Below are 21506 nucleotides of genomic sequence, written 5' to 3'. Positions count from 1 at the left end.
GTGTGTGTGTGTGTGTGTGTGTGTGTGTGTGTGAGAGAGACAGTTTATGAGAGAGGGAGTGAGTGTGTGTGTGTGTGTGTGTGTGTGTGTGTGTGTGTGTGTGTGGTAATCATCACGTTGTGGGGACAAAATGTCATCAAGAAATGTCATCACGAAATCCTTGTTTGTGTGGGGACATTTTTTGGTCCCCATGAGGAAAACGGCTTATAAATAAAAAAAAGTGATGTTTTTTCGAAAATGTGAAATTGCAGAAAGTTTTCTGTGATGGGTAGGTTTAGGGGTAGGGTTAGTGTAAGGGAATAGAATATACAGTTTGTACAGTATAAAAATCATTATGTCTATGGAAAGTCCCCATAAAACATGAAAACACTACATGTGTGTGTGTGTGAGAGAGAGAGAGAGAGAGAGAGAGAGAGAGAGAGAGAGAGAGAGAGAGAGAGAGAGAGAGAGAGAGAGAGAGAGAGAGAGAGAGAGAGAGAGAGAGAGAGAGAGAGAGAATGTGATTCAAGGCCAAATCTTGCAGATTTCTTTCCAAACTTCCATCTTAATCTCCTTGTGCCGTTTTGTCACTGGTACGGGCTCAGGGATGGATGAGGCCTATTATATCCATGGGTTGGTACCAGATGACAATGACATCATCTCTCAGTGGCCAATAAAAGCGATTGATCCCAATACCGGTCATTGTTTTTACTTGAGCACCACTGTATAACTCAACATCCTGAATAATAAATACATTATCGTAGTACATTTCAGTAAATAAAATATTCATATGTAGCCACTCAATCTATGAATTGCACCTTGTAAGCATAAATGTCATTTCCACCTCGCCTTTGTCATTTCCACCCAAGAAGGTAATGTGGTGGAAATGACAGTGGTGGAAATGACAATCCTACAGTATTTTGTAAAAAAATCCAAGTATTACAGATTAGCTATTAATTGGTAACTAGCTAGCATTGCATGCATGCAAAATACATGTATTTGTGTTAAAAAAAAATCAATTTATTTACAAACTCATTTGATGTTACGCCATGTTTGGAAATGACATACAATAAAAATATTTTCATTTCAAGCAATATTTACCTTGAGTTTTCTTTTTGCTGAAGTTGCTGAAGAAATTTAAAATCTCTTCCATGTCAGACATGTGCTGTGATGTCATTGTTCATCTCCATAGAAACTACCCAAACAATCTTTCAAAAAAACTTTTTAAAGGGACGTTGTGGTGGAAATGACGGCAATACTGTGGGACATATACATTTTGTATATAAAATCACATTAATAGTTGTCTGACCTTAAATACCTCAATTATGTTTTGATTAATTCTTTTACTGATACTTTATTCAGTCATATATATATATATATATATATATATATATATATATATATATATATATATATATATATATATATATATACATATATATATATAGATAAATCATTTTTTTACACTTCTTTTTCATTATCGAAGATCAGAAGTCTGGGTGTGGACAAGCACAAAACAGCAATATCTGCATGTATAATGATGTTTAAAAAGGTGAAAAAAAATCATCGTAGACTACCGGTAAAAAGTCCCTAAAGTACTTTTTATTGTAAATTTAACTATGAAAGTGTGAATTTTTCAAAATTAAATGTTTTTTATAAAACATGATCAAAGGAGTCAGGACATGAAAGTGCCCATAGTCTAAGAATTGCCCATAGACGCAATTACCTTTTTTTTTTTTTTTTTTTTACAGGCAGAAAACCTACTGTAGTAAACGACTAAATTAACTGGGTCATTATTTTGAGAAGAAAAGAGTTGACTTCATCTCTGGTCAAACTGAATTCTGGCACATTCTGGCTCGTGAATGTGTGTTCAGCGGAAGGGGAAATAGTTCCTATCCTGCACAACTACTCGCCGACATAGTTCATTATTTTTATTTTACCACTTGTGATATGCACTCATTTCATGCTAAACAATTATTACAATCACCACTTTGAAATAAACATTTAGTATCGTTACCATTAAATGAGGGTATTTGTAACTATCCTCGAGTATTTACGTCAGTATCTGTATTATTATTTGAAGATCCATCCGCCAACCCCAGTTGAAAACACACACACACACACACACACACACAAAATCAGATACTCAAACGCGTCAGCTGCTGTCCGAATGAACGTGAGCCTGTCTTAAACTTAAAATCAATCTGCTAATTCTTTGGTGAGGATCAAACAAGACTTTACTCTGGAAAATCCTCGATAGTTGTTCGCGTGGTGACTGAAAATGATGGCTAGGCTTCATTCTGGCGCTGACTCGCGCCCTCAAAGTTGCTCAAACAGCGATGAGGACGGAACAAATCAATGTATCGTTGTCAAGCTGGAAAATGAAGATCCAGAAACTGAGATGGATCTGAGTATATTCGCTCCTGTCGAGTCCGATAACTCAGAAGATGATGATGATGATGATGAACTCTCGTGCTCATCCAGAGCTTCTACCTGGAGCAGAAGAAACATCCGAGAGCGAGGTTTGGCTTGTTTGAACTACATCTGAATATTTAAAATCTTTTATCTCTCTGTCTGCCTATCTATCAAATTTAAAGACATTATAATACTAAGTTTTAAAGAAAACAATTGCATTATACTTATATATCTTAACTTTTCTGAGCCATTTTGCAGTAGTGTTCTGTTGATTTGTTTAGTAACATAACGTTAGATGTATGAAGTGTAGTTCATAACATTAACTATGTCAAACATTATTTTTTAACAACCACAAAGTGACACTTACTATTCAACACTATATTGTTTTATCACTTAGAACCCAGCACATTTCTTTTAAATGTTTTGCTCAAACTTTGCTTTATATAGCCTAAATGTAATTTGGTTTATTTTTTGTATCTAATGCAGAGTAACATTAAGTGTCTGTATCCAACTTTGGGTCAGTTATATATTTTCCTCACTTTCTGTCTCAGAAAACCAGGAGGATTCTGCACCCCCTGAAAAACAGTCTTGCAGGAGGAGTTTAAATGGACAGCATGAGAGCCGACAAACCTTTCTGGATGAGCAGAGCCCAAAAAAGAGTCCTGACTGTAGTGCCGCACACGGGGTATTGTCCCACACCCCTCCTTCTCTCTATCGTGAAAAGTTTAGCAGTTAATAAATGAAAAATAACTAAGCCAGATGCTCATTACTTTCTTAGGGATAGTTATGAAATTGTTTTCATAATTTTTGGGTAATTCAGATCCTATGGAATCACATGGTGATTGAAAAAAAAAATAGGAGATTATTAAATTATATAATTAAAAATTATATTTAATGCCTTTGCATTCACTCCCAAAATGTCTTTTTGGGACTTTGCTTTCCCAAAAACAGCAGTCTTTTTCTGTTGTTTTAAAGTGATAGTTCACCCAAAAATGAACATTCTGTCATTAATTACTCACCCTCATGTCGTTCCAACCCCGTAAGATCCTCGTTCATCTCCGGAACACAAATGAAGTTCTTTTTGATGAAATCCGAGAGGTTTAAGAACCAGCCATGGGCAGAAACGTCATTGCAACTTTCAAGGCCCAGAAAGGTAGTGAAGACATCGTCAAAATAGTCCATGTGACTCCAGTGGTTCAACCTTAATGTTATGAAGCGATTATCTTTTGTGTGCAAAATAACTTCATTTGTGTTCCTAAGATGAATAAAGGTCTTATGTGTTTGGAACGACATGAGGGTGAGTTATTAATGACAGAAACTTTATTTTTGGGAGAACCTTTAATATAAGAACCTAAAGGAGAAAATAAAAACAATAAAATTTGGAATTGTTGATATTACTTGATGATAGTATTTCCATGTCAACTAGCAGCAGCAGGATCATTTAATCGACTAGTCTCGCACGTCCCTAGTAGAGAGAGCGAGTGCACATGGTTGTCAGATTGCTTTTTATTCAACAGAAAACAGAGAATTTGGTAAAGTTTGTTATTTTTTACAAAACTACATTTTAGTGTCATCTTTTTTAATCAATGATATTCCACGTTGATATAGTCAGTTATTGTTCAATGATATTGGTGTCGTCTCATCATCATCTCGTCTTAGTTATGGAAAAGAAAGGTCATCGACGCACTTTTTTTTTTGTCATAGATTTCATTAATTTAATTTCATGAAAGAAATTTGAATGGGTTTGGAACAACATGAGGATGAGTAAACATACTTTAACTTGGAGTATCAGATACATTTTTATTGCTCATGCCAGTGATGATCATTCTCTTCCAAAGGACATGAACGTAGGACTCCCTTCTGAGGAGAACACATTTTACCAAGCTGTGCCTCCGTGTGATTCGGCCAGAGGTCCTGTAGAGATGTCTGGACTGAACATGGCAATCAGCCCTTTAGCTGCCATGGAGCCTCCAGTATTTCCAAATGCACCAGAACAGGTTTGTTGTGTCTCATAACTGTTCATGTTGACACTACTTACTTAAGTTCATACAAGTACCCATTCTATGCATTAATTATCCAATTCACCAATAAATGGTTACTCCGATCAAGGTCAGTTTCCTTTTTCATTAACGTCCGAATTGTTTTCTAAACCAGAGCAAATCTGCTGTCGGGGAGGACCAGCAGAATATACTGCTTGAGGTCCTGAACTATTGTAGGGTAAGAACTTCTGTTTCAGCTTTATTACGCATTCAGATGTCTGATCAGAATCAAGGTCTTTTTAATACATCTGATCTGTTTGTTCGCTGTTTGTTGTCTTTCAGTTCCTGCATGCAGCAGTGCTGAGGCTTGAACAGAAGATTGACATACAGATGGCAAATGAGGTGCTGTAGACCTTTTAACCTCAGTGATCCAGGGTTTGACAATAAGGATGACCAAGGGCCAGCTGAAAGAACTGCCACTTGCCCAGTTTATGCTGTCAATTATGTTAGTGCATGCATGTTAGACCAGAGGTCTTCAACCCTGCTCCTGCTCACCCACTGTCCTGAAGAGTTCAGTTCCGACCCTAATCGAAGGGTCTGTTTACACCTGGTCACTTCATGCGTTTTCACTGATCGGATAGCTATCTGATTTATTAAAACATTTCCATTTACACTTGGCCGCATAAATGTGTCTCCGCAAAACGGATATTAATCTGATATTCAATTCCTGTTCTGATAAAGTTCACATCAACGTAAGCTATCGATATGAGCTGCATTTTATTTATCATCAGCTAATTTCAAGATCAGAGACAATGGGAGAGAGAGTGGCATCAGCCCTGGAAAGATAATTTATAGGGATGCACCGATGTGAAAATTGTGGCCGATACCGATAACCGATATTAATATTGCTGTTATGGCCGATACCGATATTTACCGATGTCGATATCTCTGTATAGAAAACAAATTTTAATGATTATCAAATAAAGAGCTATTTTCCAAAACACTTTTTTTTTTTTTTACTTTAGAAATGACTGATATTGGGCACCTTTACCTGTATGCAAAATATGTCACACATAGGACACACATGCATTATATTGCATTGCATATAATGTGTGCTGGTCAACTTGTCTAAAATTATGAAACCCTTAGAAAACAGGAAAAAAAAAAACAGGAACATTGTGTACAATTAAGATAGGCTACTTAATTTATTATTCCAATATCCAAATATGATACTAAATAGCACAGGGAAAAGGGCTTCTATTTGTGACGTGCTGTCTTTGCCTTTGAACATTGCACATTTTAAACAGGACACGCATTAGCTGAATAAATGTTAGCCAATACAAACATATTTATAGAAAACAGTTGACAATGATTAGACAGGAGTCCAATAATAGCATAACGAATCACTTATTCTAAAAATAATAACAAGTAGGCTATAAGACGAATCCGACATATGGGCTGTGTTAACAGTAAAACGTCCGTCATTTAACGAATTTTAAAAACACGGATCGGATGGATAATACAAAATGCTTTCTGACATTTTGAAAGAAAAAAAAACAAGCAAGAACAAAATTTAAACTTAGCCCGTCAATTTTTCATTTTACAATTATCTTCTCTCTCTCTCTGTGTGCGCGCGTCCGTGTTTGTGAGGGACAGCTCGCGCAGCACTGATACATCGGTAGCCTACTTTTTAATCCATAAGTAACGAACGCGCTAGTTTTCATACAAAATAAATATGTAACATAATTAGGTAGGCTACTTTAGTTATTATCAACACAATAACGTAACACATGAAGGTACGTTTCTCAACACAGAATGAATAATAAACGCCTGTTTCTCCACTCGCGCTTATCAGTAATCCACAAATCACACGTGCGGTCACTTTTGAGAAAAAATCAAATTCGAACGGGTATCAAATATCAAGCAATATTCAAATATCTACGAGTCAAAAAACGATCAATCAAAAATGTGTCATGAGGGAAAAATCATAAGTCGCACTGAACTGCGTTAACAATGTTACTGACGGGACAGTTCTCTGTAACGCACGTCCAAAGACTGCTTTAAAACTTTCACAGAGACCTCAAACAGAAAGCACAAAGACTGTCTTTAAATTTAATTTCGTTTTGTATTAATTGTATCTTAATTTTGATCAATGTTTCATCAAAAATAAACAAAGTAAATATTAGAAAATATTTTATCAGGACATGGAGGCGAAAGCGCGTGAACTGAAGCGCGTCTCAAATGAACCGAAACCTACCTGCCTCACAGACCTGAGACATAGCCTATATAGAAAGCTTGAAACATCTATTTTTAAACAGAACAATTCAAAATGAAAGAAAACAGACTGTTCTCTGCTTATGTCATCTGTATGAAATGTGTATTTCTCTCAGGCGCGTTCACTGCACGAGTCAGCATCAGTAACTTAATCTTCAACTTCACACGTCAAATATCGGCCTGTTCACATCGGCCCTATTTTGACATCGGACCGATACCGATGTGAAAAAAAAATGACCATATCGGCCGATATTATATCGGCGGCCGATATATCGTGCACCCCTAATAATTTAGTCTCACTACTTCTAAGAGATACTCTACTGGTCTGCAGTAGTGCTGTTATAACTGGCTATAACATGTCACATAGCCTATAACACGCTCTCACAAGTTTATTTTTTATCATTTTGGGAGGAGTAAAATGGACATATGTGGTTTCAACAACCAGATACCTTTACACTTGTCCTGAAGGAAGTGGTTTAAATCCGTCACGGAAGCGTTTCGGAGTCACGATCGGATTGATATCCGATCAGAGAAAACGCATGAAGTGACCAGGTGTAAAAAGCCTCAAACACTCCTGAACCAGCTCTTCAGGATGGCTTGACCATCACAGAGAGGTGTGCTGAAGCAGGCTGGGAATATATTTTGCCGGACAGTGGATCCCCAGGAGCAGGGTTGAAGACCTTTGTGTTAGAGGGTTTTACATCTGCTGTGCTGTCGCACAATATGAGCCCTTAAAAAGCTTTTGATTACTTAAAACTAAAATATAAGATGTGTGTTGTGATATAATTCTTATATTTAGCTAAATAAATCACATTTTAGTTTAAAAAGATGATGCTATAAATGTTAAATTTTTGCTCCAGGCCCTGTAAAAGCGTCACCAGAGAAAATTAAAATCTGAACTTCTGCAGCGACTAGGCCAGCAGAAAGAAACATCTGATTGTCAAGCCCTGAGACTAACTGACCATGATATTTTACCGATGCACTCAATGACAGTATGCCTGTACAGACCTTTTATATGTGATTTTTGAAAATAGATCATCTTTTCTCTTTTCTTAAAGCCGTCTTATGTAAGGAGCTCAGCGAGGCTGAAGAATGCTTCAAAGGTTTGTCTGTAAACCATATACCACTATGTATTGTTGTTGATGCGTCACTCTTATGCACAGAACTGTTGAGGGATTTCATTTGGTCTCACCTAAATCAATTGTGCAGAAACAAATCTGAGTCCTGCATAGGGTGGGCGATATGGCAAACAATCATATCATATGATTTTTTTTTTTCAGGAAAATCACGATTTTATCACGATTCTTTCTCATGTTGGTTTTACTATTTTCGCAAGTGACTGAGCATTACAGCCAAACTAATGTCCCTATTTTAAAAACAAAGCCTTGGGTAACAAAATATAAAATAAAAAAGAATGCAGACATTTAGGCCAAAGTGGCAAAGATAAAAATCTTTGTTATTATAAAATAAGAACAAAGATACACATTACACAAACACAACTTAATATAAATGAAATAGACAGTGCTTTATTTTTTTCAGCTACAGTAGGTGTATTTAATAGTAGCATTGAAGAAAGTAATTAAATTAACAAATATGAAAATAAAACTACATAGACTTATGAATTATACATTGATTCTTATTAAAGCTACTATTAATGTTCTCAGTCAAGAGCAGTGAGTGATTTTCTCATTGTGTTTTGTTGTTTTATTAACATTAAAGGCGTAGTTCCCCCAAAAATGAAAATTGTCATTATTTACTCACTCTAATGTTGTTCCAAACCTGTATTAATTTCTTTCTTGGTCTGAACACAAAATAATATATTATGTTACAGTGTGGGTAACCAAACAGCTGCATAGTAGGAAAAAATGGGGACCAGCAACTGTTTGGTTACCCACATTCTTCAAAATAACTTATTTTCTACAGAAGAAAAACTTATTCGGGTTTAAAACATCTTGAGAGAGTAAATGACGACAATTTTCATTTTTGGGGGAACTACGCCTTTAAGGACAAGCGGCAGCATGTTTACTGTAGGCTACTGTCACTTTATAACCGGCATGCATATAAAATACACACATATAAAATACATGCACCAGATTTTCTCAATGTTTGCTTTCACTTTAGACAAAACCAACTGTGTTTATGTAAACCTTGTGAGTATTTGACCGTATTAGCGCAATAAGACTCGAAAAATATAACTTCGTCCAGTAACCAGGTACTGTTTGACATGCACGGATGACGGATGCACTTACATGACGGATGTAAGCACTCAGAAAAGCGCACGTTAGAACAGCATCAGAACGCAAATGAAATGTTTAACCGGCAAGGCATTAAAGCACATGCAAATAATGAACTTTTGTGAATTGCAGTGTCCCGTACCTCTGCATTAACGTGTGATGAGTATGTACGTCGTGTTGTACAGTATGTTGAGATGGAGGCGCCAGAAGTGAACTGATTGAATGCACTTTAACACGATATTACGGTATTTCTTCAAAAGCAGATCGTGGAGACATTTTAATCGTCCACGATCAAAAATCATGATATCGCACACCCCTAGTCCTGCACAATTTCCTGATCGTTTATTGTGGTCCTTAAGACCTAGATTAGCTGGTTCATGGGTGTTTAATTAGTATTAAAGCTAAAATCTGCAGGACAGTGGAGTAATTAGACACCGCGATCAAGAGATTGAGGACTATACCATAATTTAGTGTTTAAAAGAGAACAAATATAGTGGTTGTGATAGGTTAAGAACTGCCTGGTGATTTAAGTTGCTGACTAAAACTAGGAGACACAATAGACTTCCTTCTAGTTCATGTGAGCTCAGTGCAGGGACAAGTCATAAAATATAATTTGTGATCAGTTATGTTTTTCTTTTCTCTTCTTTTAATGCTTTCGTTTTGTATTACTTTGGAGTAGTATTACAATAATATGCTCTTTTTGTGTCGGACATTTAACTTTCCTTCAATAGGCAAAACAAAACACTTCATTTTACAGAGGTAGCAAATGCATCGATTGCTGGAACAGATCTAATAAATTATAATAATAATAATAAAAAAAAAGTAAAACCACCAATCTCATCAGGTTCGTTACACCATATCCTCTTTACATGGCAAATATTTACCCCTCCAGCTATAAATGTCCAAGTTTTCAAGTAACCTATGTGACATTTTTCATATGCTGCCACCTTCCCCACTTCTGTAACTCTTTTAAGGAAAGACTGCAACCCTGCTGATCACCAGTCTCTCGCAGTAAAGGCTGGAATACACTACACTTTTACAGTCGGAACAGATTTTGGTCACACACACAATGCAGCTAAATTCAGTTGTGTTTTAGTGCTTAATCCTGTTCTTAACACACAAGTTCAGTAATTTACGGCAGTGACAACCACATTCTACTTCTGAATCAACTTCCAAAACTGCAGGTATTGACAACCGCATATACAAAACTTCTACATGTGTACGAAACTGAACTGAACAACTAGTTGTTAATAACTAGTTGTTAATGACTTGTTTTAATGCGTATCAGAGATTTTTCTCTCTTCTGTATGTGCAGTACAAGAAATCACAGGGAAAGATGCAAGAGCCTTGACTCATGTGTCATAAACTATTGACTGGCTCTGATTTTTGGCGACTGACTGCAATTTCGAGACAAAAATCTGTGCAAAAGTCATGTAGTGTATTCTATTTTTTATTTGGATCCGTTCGCTCGTCTCAACATTAAAGCGTAAAAAAAGATGGATCTCCTAGTAGCAAAAAAAGCACAATCCTGATACTTTTTAATATAATCATCAACCAAAATTCCTGTATTTTATAGCAGGACCTTAAAGCATATATCCGGTCTCCATCCTCCCTCACATTGGCAAAATTCAGACCATGTCTGGATAACCTGATTGGTTATTCAAAAGGACTGTTTTTAGGATACCCACCAAGAGTGTTTTTGTCATTAATTTTAGCTGATAATGTGTCCCACATCTCTCAGAGACCGGCATCTCCACCTGTTGAAGACGGGCAGCTGTCCGGTCCTTTGGCCCAGCGTCTTGGTCCACCAGTCCAGACAAACCCGTGGTGGATCCCTCCGTGGAAGCGAGGGCCGGACAGGACAGGTCTCCAGCAAGCTCACAACAACAGCCTTCAGTCGGCCAAACCTCCTGGTGCGGGACGAGGCAGGGGCAGGGGCAGGGGACGCGGGCGTGGACGTGGGCGTCGGGGGCGCAATAATGGATCCCAGCGCCTATCTGAAACTCCTGATCCTGCTTTACTCGTGTTAAAGCCATTCGGAGATGAGACAATGGATGATCCACAGCCATCCCAGATAGTGAAGAAAAGCTCTTTGTGCAACACAGGCCCAAAGCATCAGCAGCAAAGAGAGAAAGTCTTGGCCCCGGTGGAGGAGGAGAAAGTTAAATTGGAGAAGATGCCCAACAACAAAGAGGCCACACTTCAAGTTCAGGAGGACCACAAAGGTAGGATATGGAGTTGACAGTATGATGCGATTACTTGGTGGGCAGTGTGTCATGATAGGGTATTGAGGTCAATGACAAATAACACAGTTTGAGATGATAAAAGGGAATACTCTTTTTAAAATTAAATTTTAAGGCCAAGTTCTTAGAAATGTCATATTAGAAGTCATGTTGGCTTATGCTAAAAAAAAAATCAATTTAGTATTGATTTAGCTTTAATGATATAGCTGGCCTTCACTGATAATTCGCAGTTAAAACACAAGTAGTTGACAGAGCTTTTCTTCCGTATTGTGACATATATCCAAGTGTAATGGATTATCAGAATAAAATGTAGAACTAAACATTTCAAACTAAACTGCCTGTGTGAAAGCACATTAAATGTTAAGCAAACTGTGAAAGCCGATTAACACCATTCACTCCAAACTTCTGCAAACTGATCTCTATATTTAGATCTATTAGATGAGATCTATATTATAGATGAATGTGTCAAATTTAACTCCCTTTCCAATGGCATCACTTGTGTATCGTCTAGAACAGGGGTTCTCAAACCTTTTGGGGCCAGGGACCCCTTATAGGGTAGAATATTTTCCAAGGCCCCCCTCATGAGTATTACAGTGAATAAACCCAACGTTAATGTGGGTGCGAGTAATGAACACAATATGCTCGTTTTACTGGCAAAAATCGGTAAATATGAATGTAAATGTAAATATGCACTTTTCAATAATATATCATTTTCCGGAAAATAAGTTGCACCTGAGTAATCACACCGGGTCAAACGTAAGTTGTTTAGAAACATAAATTGCAACGGTGTATCAGTCGCTTTTTATTATTACGTTCAAAAATACTTGTAGCACAGACATGAAAAAATGTCTATAAAAACTTAAGTGTCTACTTTTTGGACATTAAATGCACTATACAAGTCATTTTGGAATGTAAGTCGCAGCACGTTTTAGATGATATAAAAATGCTAAATATAGTCTGGGAAATATGGTAGTTCTACAGCAGATTATTTTGCGAACCCCCTGGCTATCATTGGCTGGTCTAGAAGTTTTCCACTTGTAAATATCACTTCGCTCGATCATTCGCATGCTCAGAATCAGTAATAACGATATTTCCGACTTGACTGCAAGGGCTCATAACCTTGCCATGTTGAGAACTTTTATTGTAAGTCGCACTACACACTAAATTAAAATGTATGCCAAACTGTTGCCTATACTCAAATTTTTTACTTGAATATAAAATTTTAAAAAAATGGAGAGAACATTAAATTTTTTTACTTCAATAACTTCAGTTTAAGTGCCAATCTTGTTAGAAATTGATTAGTGAATGGTCTTTTTTTCCTCAGTAATGATCGGGAGCGCCTTGCGGAAAGTGTGGATCCCATTGTCCGTGTACAAGTTGGCGTTTAAGGAGGTGGAGCCGCAGAGGGCCGTGGAGCCTGTGCTTCACGCTCTCTTCCCCATCAGCATCCTGTCCTGCAGTGCGGTCACAGGCAACCCCGCTAAGGGCATCCAGCAACTCGACCCAAACAAAATTGAAGCCCTTCGAGGTAAATGCAGTCCCTTCTTGCTTTGTTTTTCTCCATGAAATGCTCAGAAATGAGATGCTTAACCAGAAATAACTGTTTATCAACTTCACAGATTCAAATTAAATTTTAATCTATAGATTGTATTTTTTTATGTGCAAAGTCATGTTGTGCGCAATAAGTATTTAGCCAAAGATATTAAGTTGGCATGGCAAAAAAATTATTTGTAATTTGTAATTTAAAAAATATATTGACTTTTGATGCGTTGATGCATAAACGTTTAAAGGGGGGGTGAAATGCTCATTTTCACTCAATCTCCTGTTAATCTTGAGTACCTATAGAGTAATATTGCATCCTTCATATCTCCAAAAAGTCTTTTGTTTTATTATATTTTTAATTGCAAGATTGGCTGTACCGAGTCTTTCCGGAAAAAACGAGCGGCTGGGGGCGGGCCGTGTGGGCGGAGCTAAAGCTGTGCTAACGCGCCGAGCTAACAACACACAGAGACATTTGTTCAACAGTTTTACTCACCGTTCCAGCGCACGACCGCGAACCTTTATCATTGTGACTGCTCGATCCTTAAGCATTAGACGATCTGGGCTTTGTTTATAAAACAATCATCGTCGAAATGCAGGGAACAACAGTCTATCACAACTCCGTTTATGCTCAGGAAAAACAAACTCCATCCACGGGTCCCTTAACGCCGGGTTCTTTGGGAATCTGTGCAGGGTTGTCTTGCCCTGGCAACCAAAAACACACTTCTTTGGTGACATTGGCTTCCCAAAAGCCGGGCAGGGCGCTTTGATGGCGAACTGCTTTCACTCTCTTGCTCTGGTCTACGAGTGCGCGCGCGCCCGCGATCTTACCGGAGAAGTGCCCTTAGGACCCATATAAAGAAATTCCGCCCTCTCTTACGTCAGACAGAGCCATACTCGAAAAAAACTTTCCGAAACTTGTGACAAACCGGAAGGACAATTTTTAGAACAAAAATACTCCTTCAAACGTACAACTTAACTTTTGAAACTTTGACCATGTTTAGCATGGGAATCCAACTCTTTAACAGTGTAAAAAACTCAGTATGCATGAAACAGTAATTCACCCCCCCCTTTAAGGAATAATTTGTGAATCAAGTTTTTTTCCAGGAGAGTTTATTTCCAAACTTAAATTTGTGCACCATTAGCATTTCTAAATGGAAATGAAAAATATATACACTTTGTGTGTTTAGAGTTCCTGGCTGAGATGTACCCACAGTTTGACATCGGCGTGAGGGGTGTGTCATGGGCACAGTGTCTTGGAGTGATCAACAACATCACCAAAAACCTCAAGAAAACAGCTGAAAAAACATCATATCTACCAAAGGAGGTGCGTTTCTCAATCATGCCAGCTAGTTCTCTGCTAGGACTTGTTTAACCTACATAATATACTCTTTCATTCAGTAGTTTAAGGGGCAAAACACGTTTTAACCAGAGCTTCTGTGCTTTATTTCAGGTTGAAGGAGACACAAAAAATGACCCTTCATACTCCCGAGGGTTTGTTTTGTAACCCAGACACACACATACTTCATTTCAATAAATCATCTGAACTCTTGAACTCTACAACTTTAGTTCAGAACTGAAGTGCAACAGCAGTATTTCTCTTTTATATAACTGCTATGTTTCTAAGGAAAGAGAAGTTTTGAATACATAATATATTAACATTTGTTTTATTCTTAATAAATCCATATATTAACAATTTTTTTGTCATACACCTGTATAATTTTTTTATATTGCCAAATAAAGTTTTTTTTTTTTCAGATCTGTTGAAAATTATATTAAAGTAACAACCAGTATAAATCACAACTGAAATTAAATACTAGTCACACATTCTATAAAAACCACCAGTAACAGCAACTAGCTAGACTTGTCTTGACACAAGTCACTCTTCACAAACACCTCTGCAAATTAATATTTCACTTCAATGTTATTGAGCAGTTTTTAACTGCGCTAGCGTATCCCTCTCTTTATGCCCATCTTGCGCTCGTATCGAAACTTGCGGATGGTGCTGTTTATAGCTCCAACGCAAACCTTCCAGTCGCTTCCATCTTCCTCCAGCTTCATCCAGGGAAAACGCTCCACCAAGTGCTCTGAAGAAGAGAAGAGTGAAAGAAGCTGTGAAGAAGCTGGTGCCCAATCGTTTACCGTTTTGAAAAAGCAGCTAACTACAGGGTGGGCCATTTATATGGATACACCGTAATAACATGGGAATGGTTGGTGATATTAAAGTCCTGTTTGTGGCACATTAGTATATGTGATGGTCACCACCCATCTTGAGGAGTTTGCCCCCTCACATATACTAATGTGCCACAAACAGGACTTTAATATCACCAACCATTCCCATGTTATTACGGTGTATCCATATAAATGGCCCACCCTGTACATTGCCGATTATCAGACATCTCACCTCTTAGTGCAGAGATCTTGTTGTGGTCGAGAGCCTGAATGCCGCGCCGCACCCCCCCGTAAACATTACTGCGTACCAGCACATCCTCTGGGAAGATGAATTTAATGAGATACCGCGCGATAAGCTCAGGACGTGTGCGCAGATGTGCTGCAGACAAGGCAAACCCAGGAACCTTCACATCCCGATGAGGCGGGCCCAGATACACTGCTCAGAAGAACACACGAAAATGAGGAATCAGACTTGAGTGGCTACATTTACATGGTCACTTTTTCTTTCAATCGGATTTAAATCATTCCGATTGATTGAATGCTTGTTTGTCACAAGCTTCAAATCTGATTTGAATGCCGTTGGTGCAGACTAACCATCGTCTTGCCATAAAAGCATACTTAATATGTATCTCTTTTGTGTCCTGATTAGTAGATGATGAGCATATGAATCTTTGTGCCGTGCTGCTTATATTTATTAAGCATTAAAAACGCCCCTTTTAACCCTAAAACAAGGCATCTGTGGATGAGTCTGAAGCAAGGCCTGATGGGACGACATTGTCCTGCTCCACTTCTCAGACGATGAGTGGAAGGAGAAGTTTAGAATAACACGACTGTCATTTATGACACTTCATTCAACAACAACAGTTTGTTCTACGCATCATACATTATTGCACCATTTCTACGTTATTGCACATGTGCAGAATTTGTACAGGTTCGATTTTCCATCCGATCAAGTGTTGACATGGCCCTATTGAAGGTATTAGAAACGGTTTAAGCCACCCCTTACAACCTGAATAAAATTTCAATCGGATCTGGCCAATTCAATCCGACTGATGTGGTTACGTGCAGGGACGGAGTGAATTTCGAGATGGGACAACGTTCCAGTTCAAATTGGTTATATTTTTTAGGGAAATAATAGGGATTTTATTCATTCAATAGCCTACGAACGTGATCCAAATTCAGCAACAGAACATAGCGCAATAAAAAATATGTATATATATATATATATATAATAATAAAAAAAAATAAGCAGCATATTCTATGATTGGTCGTGCAATGTCGACTTTCGTGATTGGCTGCAACCTGCCGATATTATGGCCAATATTCATGCTTCTCTATCAGTACACAGAGGATCATCAGAGCAAACCACTTCAGGTAAATTAAGTGGGATGAACTGAGATTTGTCTGAAAATCTGAACAGAAACCGTTCCTTTAACAGATTTAATATGGATAAAGCTACGTTTGCGTATCTGAAATTATCCACGTTTAGCTGGATGTAATGTAATGTCTAGCCTGAAAAGAGCCTGCATTTCCATTAATAAGACGTTATAAGAACGCAATCTGGATTCAAACACCCATGTGATCTTGTTCCTAAATGACAATGATTCAACTGTCTATAAAACCTTTGACAAGTACGATCACAGTTAACATTCAGATCTGTGTTGGCGCTGCTGCTGATCCAGAAACAGTGTCATGTTTAGGTGTGAAACAGCTTCACAAACAGTCTTTTTAACTTCACAGTATCATTATTTCGATGTCATTGTGAATCCGATTTATTTCATTTGCATGTTATGGGGTGGTTTTTAAACCTTTAAACCTCTCTAATCCGAGAGGATATCTAAACACTTGATCGGATTGAAAATCGAACCTGTACAAATTCTGCACATGTGCAATAACGTAGAAATGGTGCAATAATGTATGATGCGTAGAACAAACTGTTGTTGTTGAATGAAGTGTCATAAATGACAGTCGTGTCATTCTAAACTTCTCCTTCCACTCATCGTCTGTGAAGTGGAGCAGGACAATGTCGTCCCATCAGGCCTTGCTTCAGACTCATCCACAGACACCTTGTTTTAGGCTTAAAAAGAGCATTTTTACTGCTTGATAAATATGAGCAGGCTTCAGCCTCATGTGCTCGTCGTTTCCTAAATTTGGACCCGACATAGATAAATAACTCTCCTCTTTAGAACAAAGAAAAGCAATGTAGGAGACTAGTTAGTATGCTATGCGCAAACAATTTATTTTTTGAATTTTTTGCCATTTCAGAACAAAAAACAACATTTGAAATGCTGTGCGATGTGATTGGTCCATTGGTTGGTCCAGTTATCCAATCACATCTGATTCTGAGGCAAGGTTATGTGAGTTTTTTTTGTTGAGCATTGAGGGATTTATTTGGTAAATATGTTTCCATTGTAGTTTATGCACATATATAGCCTGGATGCCAGCCGAACTTAGCCCCGCCCACAACATTTGAGGTCTGGAAGTTCGTTCTGGACTCAATCCATTGTGGAGAAACTATGCTCGAACCAGAGCTGTTCGGACCAATCAAATTGTCAGGGCGGGCTTTATACGATGATGGACAGATGATCAACAGTAACGTAATCATCCACGTCACCAAAGAGCGCTTGGGTTGAATTCTTTTACAACAAAGATGGCTGCCGCTGGTGAATTGAGATTATTTTAAAGAAAGATGAATGAAAAACATACATCACTTTCTCCATTGCTCTGATTGGTTGTAGGTCTATCCAATTGAGTGCAGAGGCATTTTATTTCCTGGTTCTGTTGAAACATGCCCCATAATCACAGCCCAGTGGAGCAGTATCAGACTCACATTCTGACTAGAATCTGAGTATGACGACGTTAGGCTAGCGGATATTTTATCGGATAAAAAATCTCTATAGAATTTGTGCATCTTGGCATTTCCAGGTTTTTTCTTTTTAATGCGATATCCCAACATTTGCATAAAAATAGACAGATGGAAACATAGCTACCGTATTAACAGACGTAATTGAAACATTGATCTCTTGACCCCAAAGCACAGCCCTAATAGGAACTATATCTGAGTGACAGATGTGATGTTTCAGTCCGCACTGACCGCCGTTAGATTCCCAGTCAGCAGGCATGTCGTATTCTTCTGTGATGTGGCTCATCAGAACTTCCTGCTGTTTCTGCTCAGTGTCGCTGTCCGACAGTTCAACATCAATCTCTGCAGCCGCTTCACACGCAACCGCCTTAGGTGCCGATTCTGATGTCACTGATCCACTGTTCTCAGGTTTTACACTTTCTTCAATCTTTAGCTGTGAACAAAACATTAACTTACTAACAAACATACCACTCCAAGAAAGATCTAGTCATCTGTGTGAGTTGACTACTCGTTCACCATTTCTTTGTCACTTTTTATGCAGTTAATTTAAATAATCCTGCAGTGCGGCAAATTAATTTTAAAAGTACTTTCAACTAATGAGGTAATTTAAAACCAACATTTTTAAAACTAATTTTACAAAAATATTTGGTTTAATTTAGTTGAATTATAGCATCTCAGGTACAAATATCAGCATAAAATTACTTGATCATAAAACGCTTAAAACAGGCAAAAAAAAAAAAAAAAAATATATATATATATATATATATATATATATATGTATATATTAGTGGTGGGCCGTTATCGGCGTTAACGCAGCGAGACTCTTATCGCGCGATAAAAAAAATATCGCCGTTAATCTATTCTCCAAGTTGGGTTGGGAGCTGGCTCAAGCTACACAAGCTATGATGACGCAATCTACCCGCGGCCACGAGGCATCGCATCATAATCGTCTTAAGTAAACACGCCTGAAAGTGAAAGCTGGTGTAAAAGATCGGTGCTGGTGCAACATCCATTATTTGGACTTGGTTCGGATTTAAGCCGTCCGACGTAGACTGTGTGGTGTAACAGTTCGGTAAGTTAACACACGACTAATCCGTTCTACCACCTCAAATTCAAAACGAAACATATCACTGAATACCAGCGGCCGTGTATTATTCCCAATATATCTGAGTGGTGTAGAACAATATCTCTGTCTGCGCCCGATTTAAAGAATCGTTGTTGTGTTTCTTTTTAACTGAAAAGACATCAGTTAGAATATTCTAATTTTAAATTTGGGGTTTCATAAGCTCCAAGCCATAATAAACATTAGACCTACTTAAGTCTCTGCAGCTAGTGTACTTAAATTTTATTTATCTGCAAAATTGTTGTATACTTACAGTTTTGCACAATGTATGTTCTCAAAACTACATATACCCTTAAAAAACAAAAAAAAAACAAAAAACAAAAAAAAAAACATTTAGCAGTTGTTTAGCAGGGTCTGTGTAACCTGTTCTGAAATGGTTTTATAATAATATCGTTATCGCAAGAGGCTGCAATGTATCAATATGGATTTTAGGCCATATCGCCCATCCCTAATTGATAGCCTATAGTTGATAATAACATAGGCCTACCTAATGTTAACTACGGACGGTAACAGTACAGTAGTAACTTTTTACAGTCTATGAGTAGAACAGCTTTCTCAAGCAGTTTGTGATGCATTTTGGAAACAGGAGATGAGCCACCTGGCTTGAGAAACCCGTTCTCAAAGACTTAAGGCCCGTTCACACCAAGGACGATAACTATAAAGATAACGATAAAGATATAATTCTAAAAATCGTTCTCCATATTAAAGAATAACAGAGTTCACACCACAACTATAACGCAGGCGCGGAGCTGTGGGCGGGCCTGGACGGGCCTGGGCCCGCCCACATTGACAGCTGGCCCGCCCAATCAGAAATAAAAAAATAAATAAAATACTACTCTGTATTGTTAAATATGGATACTACTTTATGTGGTGTATTTCATCTATAACATGTTATGTTAAAACAGTAAAATTATAAGTAAGCCTGATAACTATTTAATATTTAAGTGTGTTGGTGACTTGTTTTCATTGGTCAATGCAACATCGTAGCGCGCTCTATTGTAATCTGGCGCGAACCATCTATGACGCGAACAACCAACGGTTATAACGTTCGCTAGAAGTGTACGGAATCTTGATTTTTCTTAGTATGGCCAAACAAGTTACTCTCACTCATTTTTTAAAAAAACCTCGTATTGAGATTAATAATTATTTGGAGGACCAATCTGTGGATCGTAATGGAACAACCACTGGCTCTGAGAATGGAGCGGAGATTAACTCCGAACCGACGACCTCCACTGATGCTAACCGGCAAGCAGATCTGCCTATGGCTAATCGACGATCACTGCTACACTTAATTGCACCGTCGGATCTGTCAGCTCTGGGGGAACCTGCTACCCAACCTCATCTACAGGCATTCCCGAGTACCATAATTGATGGGAAATATCGAAGCTTCAACGCCAAGTGGTATGAAAGGTTCAACTGGATTGAATATAGCCAGTCGAAAGACCTGATTTTTTGTAAAGCCTGTCGGCATTTTCCTGAACAGCACACTGAGGGGACTTTTACTAAAGAGGGTTTCAAAAATTGGAAACGTATCGGCCAGGTCTGTGAGAAGCATCAGTCTAGCAAGCTACATGCTTCTGCACTTGTAAAATTACTCTCCTACAAACAAAGTCATGCGCAACAAGGCAGCGGTACTGTATTAAATCAGATGCACGGAGATTCCATTTCGTTCATTGAACGTAATCGACAGCACGTCAAAGTTGTGCTGGATGTTGTCATGCAGTGTGCCAAAATGGAGATACCCCTGAGAGGGCACCGGGAAACTCAGGAAGCGTTAAACAAGGGGAATTTTTTGGAGCTATTCGAGTTTATATCGAAGTACGACCCAGAAATAAAAAAAAAAACTTGTTGAACTGCCACGAAATGCTACACTCATGTCCCACCACATTCAGGACGAGCTGCTTGAGGCTGCCGCTTCACTTCTACTCAGGAAGATAAAAACGGAGATGCAAGAACAGCCTAGGCCCACATATTTTGCCATACTTGCAGATGAGTTTAAAGATGTTTCGAAACGCGAGCTAGTTGCTGTCTGTGTTCGATTTATCCATAGTGGGACAATCAAAGAACGAGCGCTGGGCTTTGTCAAAACAGCTGACCTGTCTGCTCAAGGAATATCGCAGAGGATCCTTGAAATTCTAGAACCACTTGGTTTGGACCCTTCTCTCTGTGTCGGGTTCTGTTTTGATGGGGCATCGGTCATGTCTGGGCACAGAGGAGGCGTTCAATCTATCTTGAAAGAGACATTTCCCAAAGCTGTGTATGTACACTGTAATTCCCACAGACTGAATTTAGTGCTTTGTGCTGCTGCGGAATCATCTGGACACGTCAGTACTTTTTTCACTGTCATCAATCAGATACACAACTTCTTCACTGGGGCCCAGAGGCACGCTCAGTTTGTGGAACTTCAGAAGGAAATGCATCCAGAACGCCCATGTAAGGAACTGGAAAGGTCATGTGACACCAGGTGGAGCTCTAAATCAGGATCTGTTCATAAAGTTTTAGAAATGCTAGACGTGTTACTTGAGACTCTTGCTGAGTATTCTGAGACAAGTGGACAGACAAAACTAGATGCAGATAACCTATTACAACAGATGCAAACAAAAAAGTTCATTTTCATGCTTGTTGTGTTTTGCAAGTTGTTTCAGTGCAGCGATTTTGCCACAAAGGGGCTGCAAAGTCCAGCAA

General features: G+C 38.3%; 2 protein-coding genes across 6 annotated transcripts in view; one reads left to right on the top strand and one right to left on the bottom strand.

Moving 5' to 3' along the window:
- Positions 1–1890: 1890 nt before the first annotated feature.
- LOC308703792 (uncharacterized protein) lies at positions 1891–14457 on the top strand. 2 transcript variants are annotated; one of them, XM_081387708.1, is made up of 10 exons: positions 1891–2501; positions 2946–3079; positions 4233–4391; positions 4549–4611; positions 4716–4775; positions 7706–7750; positions 10623–11106; positions 12449–12652; positions 13854–13990; positions 14117–14457. In XM_081387708.1, exons 1-10 carry the CDS (start codon positions 2261–2263, stop codon positions 14168–14170), a joined length of 1581 nt encoding a protein of 526 aa, XP_081243834.1. In that variant the 5' UTR covers positions 1891–2260; the 3' UTR covers positions 14171–14457. The 2 variants fall into 2 exon arrangements, with proteins under 2 accessions (XP_081243834.1, XP_081243835.1); XM_081387709.1 differs by lacking the exon at positions 7706–7750 and having other exon boundaries at positions 2146–2501; positions 14117–14421.
- LOC308703790 (BEN domain-containing protein 2) overlaps positions 13767–21506 on the bottom strand; it is a 21320-nt gene continuing 13580 nt past the window's right edge. For all 4 annotated transcript variants that reach the window (XM_081387704.1, XM_081387702.1, XM_081387705.1 and 1 more), the window contains exons 9-11: positions 17930–18131; positions 15068–15271; positions 13767–14750 (exon numbers count right to left, since the gene is read on the bottom strand). In XM_081387704.1, the coding sequence (XP_081243830.1) occupies positions 14611–14750; positions 15068–15271; positions 17930–18131 (546 nt within the window). In that variant the 3' untranslated portion in view covers positions 13767–14610. The remainder of the gene's footprint in view (positions 14751–15067; positions 15272–17929; positions 18132–21506) is intronic.

The sequence above is a fragment of the Scardinius erythrophthalmus genome, assembly GCF_964197995.2.
Source record: "Scardinius erythrophthalmus genome assembly, chromosome: 15".
In the NCBI taxonomy this organism is placed as follows: domain Eukaryota; kingdom Metazoa; phylum Chordata; class Actinopteri; order Cypriniformes; family Leuciscidae; genus Scardinius; species Scardinius erythrophthalmus.
The sequence above is the reverse complement of the archived record's forward strand: the minus strand, read 5'-3'. Positions and strand labels throughout refer to the sequence as shown.

Bases quoted from the DNA above. Each gene is read 5' to 3' on its own strand.
- LOC308703792 (XM_081387708.1), top strand. From the start codon at position 2,261: ATGATGGCTAGGCTTCATTCTGGCGCTGACTCGCGCCCTCAAAGTTGC. The intron at 4,392-4,548 runs GTTTGTTGTGTC...TTTCTAAACCAG, and splicing joins TTCCAAATGCACCAGAACAG to AGCAAATCTGCTGTCGGGGA. The intron at 4,612-4,715 runs GTAAGAACTTCT...GTTGTCTTTCAG, and splicing joins AGGTCCTGAACTATTGTAGG to TTCCTGCATGCAGCAGTGCT.